Genomic DNA, 3,815 nt, shown 5'->3' with positions numbered 1-3,815 from the left:
CGGGGGGACAGGGCCTTTTCTGTGGCTGGACCTAGACTCTGGAACGCTCTACCCCTCCATGTCCGAACAGCCCCAACAGTTGAGTGTTTTAGGTCTCGTCTTAAGACACATTTTTATTCTTTGGCTTTTAATTCCATGTGAGTTGTGTGGTCCTCTGATGGCTCTTACTGTTTTATTGTATTTTAGGATTATCTAATTGTGATCTATTTTTTATCTTTTTAAACCAGATGCCTTATTTTGTTTTTACAATATTTTACATTAATTGTTTGTATGTTTGGTTTTCGGCAGAATTGGAACTTGTGTTTGTAAAATGTGCTATACAAATAAAGTGGATTAGATTGGATTGGATAGACTCAAACTTTTTCTCATTAAGAGCTTTTTGGCATGAAACCAGGTCTGAATGATATATACAGAATAATGTCATCTGCAAACAGATGAAAACTACAATCATAGCTGACTGATTAAAGATCACGTGAATTAACGCAATTAATGTGATTTGAGCATTGACTCCTGGCAGACTCCTTTCTTTTGGTTAACAAATCTTAACTTTACAGATTTTCACTTTTTTTTAATTATACTATTATCATATAAAAGTCAAGCCAGACAACACTCCAGGTCACATTTACATTTACTTGTTGATTAGGGTCTATATTTAAATCTATTTCCTTAATGAACTATGTCATTCGAGAGGAACTGTAGAGTTTTGAGTCAACCTATACTTATATTGATATAATGTACTTGAGCTGTCCGTTCTAGTTCGTGCTTTTCATTCAAACAAGAGCACATTAGTACCATTCTGTATTTCTGCATGGCAGTACTTTTCAGACTGAACATGATGAAATACCTTGGCCAGCAGATGGTTTGATGTTTCCAGTCGTTGCTCCAGATGCTTGTCTCTGCAAAGCAAAAAACATAATCATGATTTTTTAGTTTTTTTAAGGATGACGAAAAGAACACCCTGTGTCAAAAGTGGAATACAACAAACTTCCTCCCTTTCACATTTTGTTCATTTCTATGTATTCTACAAGCTGATTATTTGAAGTACAAGTTAAACATTTAGATTCCAAGATCTTTGTTGATAACAAAAGGTTTAAGGTGTCTTATGTTGCCGACAAAGAGAGCATCCTAAAGTAATGGTCACACTAAAGCCAGTCCCACTAAACATGTTGCAGGGCAGCCTCTGCTCTGGATGAGGGGAGCTGGAATGAGACGTGGAGGTTTCTGCTGGAAAGGGCACTCATTCTGCCGGCTCTAACAGCTTCTGACTGTTCCCCTCTGACAGGCTGGTGCTGCTCTGCAAAATTACAAGATGCACTCAGCTTCCACTACCGTGCGTGTGCGAGAGCATTTGCTGCAGATGCATCATTTAGATTTTAACATGTTCCAATCATTTACCTAACATTCTGTTTTTTCTGTTTCTTTACCAAGACCTATGTGTTATCAATTCATACAGGTAAATGTTGTGGGTGTAATTTGATTCAGAGCACATTAGAAATTGCCAGTTCCTCTGCCCCAAACCAAATTATTATTAAACCGGTGCCTTCAATGAACTTCAAATGCCAAACTAATGTTTATGTTTGCGAGTCAAGTGGGAAAAAAGCAAAATGAAACTGGCAAAAGAAACCCAACACCTTCCTCCTATGTCTCTGTGTGCCAGCAGAAAAGGAACTTGTTTGGCAGCGTGGCCATCTGTCTTTTCTATTTACACACAGAACTCAAAGTGAGTCAATGCCACTGGGATTCCCAGCATCACGCTCACTCACTCTCATCCGCTTGGTTGTGCTTAGGTATTCAGCAGGGCAGGAGCGGTGCCACATAGTGATGGTGCCATACATCACACCTCCACCCGCCAGGACGCAAAAGCGTCCAGGCGTCAGGGAACAGGGGAACAGGGCAACAGTGTTTGAGTGATTGTCACGTTGTGTAGTTGAAAGATGCAGTACATTGTCTAGAAATGAAGACAAATACACCAAGGTGAAATCAAACTTTGTGATGCTGTCCTTGCACCGCATTTTCCTTTTAGCATCTATTCTTTGGTCGTCTCGTTTTCTCTCTCTTGCTTTAGCCTTTAGCTTTAACTATCCCAATTATTGACTAAAAGGATATGGGCCAAGGCTGACCCACCAACAAATACTGCATGAAAGGAGCTAATCCAAGTTTAAATTTAGACTTCTTCTGGATTCAGCCACAAAATATTTGTTGACTTCTTGAGAGGGCAAAAAAAAATCTCACTGATCAGGCTTAGAGGAGGTGTTGTGCTATTTGTATCGGTGGTTTGCTGCGCTGTGATTAAAGTATCCAGAGCATGATTATTTGTGTCTCTAACAGAGTCTGTATCAGTCATGCCACACTGTTACTTCAAACCTCAAAAGTTGTGACTGGAAGGCAACAATAAAGTGATCACATTATCATACAAACACTGAGAAAGTGATTCCTTTGCTGCTCGTCTTTTCTTCCTTTCTTCCCTATACAGCGCTTAGATCATCATGATTACCATCTCCACCCCCCCAGACTCTCCTTTTTTCTCTTTCTGCCTGGATACAGTCAGAGCTTACATAACAGCTCCAGTCCTAATGTGCAATGGGATAATTCTCCACACATTAGCACTTTTTTCCCCGCACTATTCCCTTTTCTGCTTAAGCAATCCTTTCCATTGGAGTTTTATCTCACTTATTTCAGCGCATGCTTTCCTTTCATGTGCCTGATAAACATGGAGGGAACAGCGAGAAGACAGGAGCATTTGCATAAAAATTCATAGAAGAATTTTCTGAAGCAGTGAGTGAATTTCAAATGAGACGTTTGCCATGGCCCATCTCGGTCTTTGCTCAAGCTTGGCACTGCTTGGTTCCCATCACTTGCTCACTTAGCAGTTTAGGAGATATTGTCGCTCTGTTTGCCAGCAGTATATTTACATAACAACAGGACTCAAAACCTCAATAGGAGTTTTGAACGGCAAAAGAGAAAACAGTAGTCGTGCTGATGTTTGCCTTTTTTTTGTGTGTGTGAGTTCAAATCATTTACACTGTACGATATCACAGCTGAATGATGTTTCCGGAAATAAAGCACAGCACAGCCTCTAAACCTAAACTCATGACAAACTGTCAGAAGCAAAAACGTCAAACTTTCCTCCCTGGCAGGAAGGTTGTTCTTCATACGTTCTTCATGAAATAATAAAGATCTGACTGAGAATAAAGACACATCTCACACTGCCAACTTTCTGTTTTACTGAAATATTACGTAACTTTGCTAGGCCCACAGTGCTGCCTGCCTCCTCGTTAAAAGTCTATTTAAAGACCTTGAAAGCCACAGAAACAATCATGATCTGATAACTCTGACGCTAATGGATAACCTTGTAAACAGTGCTTATGAAGTCTGAGGTTTGTACTGAACTGAACATAACATCTTGGGCAAGCAACAGACTAAATGTACTGTATCACCTAACTGAAGAATCCAAATCAGCACTGAAAGTTGTGGCCATTTGAACAGTAATGTGTTTAATGCTGTGTTCACACCAAATGTAGTCTATATTGTTGACGTTTCATTCACGGTATTGTCCCTGTCCTGTTGGAAATTCCGCCGGTTTCCCTCACTTTCGGCCAGATGTCCCTCTCTCTCCGCTTTCTTTGTGCACGGTCGATTCGGGAAATATGCTGCTCTCCTTGTGTGTGTGTGTGTGTGTGTGTGAAACTCAGCAGTAAGCCAAACTCATTCAATTGAATATGGGAATCAGGATCCAGCGTCCAAGCTCCTGTTGATTTATTTGGCATCACCATCATATACAGTACGTCCAGAAATGCTGAAAGCTCTGGGTGTGG

At 40.4% G+C, this 3,815-nt stretch overlaps 1 protein-coding gene across 2 annotated transcripts in view; it reads right to left on the bottom strand.

Moving 5' to 3' along the window:
• Nucleotides 1–3,815, bottom strand: part of pcp4a (Purkinje cell protein 4a) — a 35,126-nt gene that overhangs the window by 9,121 nt on the left and 22,190 nt on the right. For both annotated transcript variants that reach the window (XM_032534649.1, XM_032534650.1), the window contains exon 2: nt 845–896. In XM_032534649.1, coding sequence (XP_032390540.1) covers nt 845–896 — 52 coding nt within the window. The remainder of the gene's footprint in view (nt 1–844; nt 897–3,815) is intronic.

The sequence above is a fragment of the Etheostoma spectabile genome, chromosome 13, assembly GCF_008692095.1.
Source record: "Etheostoma spectabile isolate EspeVRDwgs_2016 chromosome 13, UIUC_Espe_1.0, whole genome shotgun sequence".
NCBI lineage: Eukaryota > Metazoa > Chordata > Actinopteri > Perciformes > Percidae > Etheostoma > Etheostoma spectabile.
Note: the sequence above shows the minus strand (reverse complement) of the source record. Positions and strands in the feature narration are given on the sequence as shown.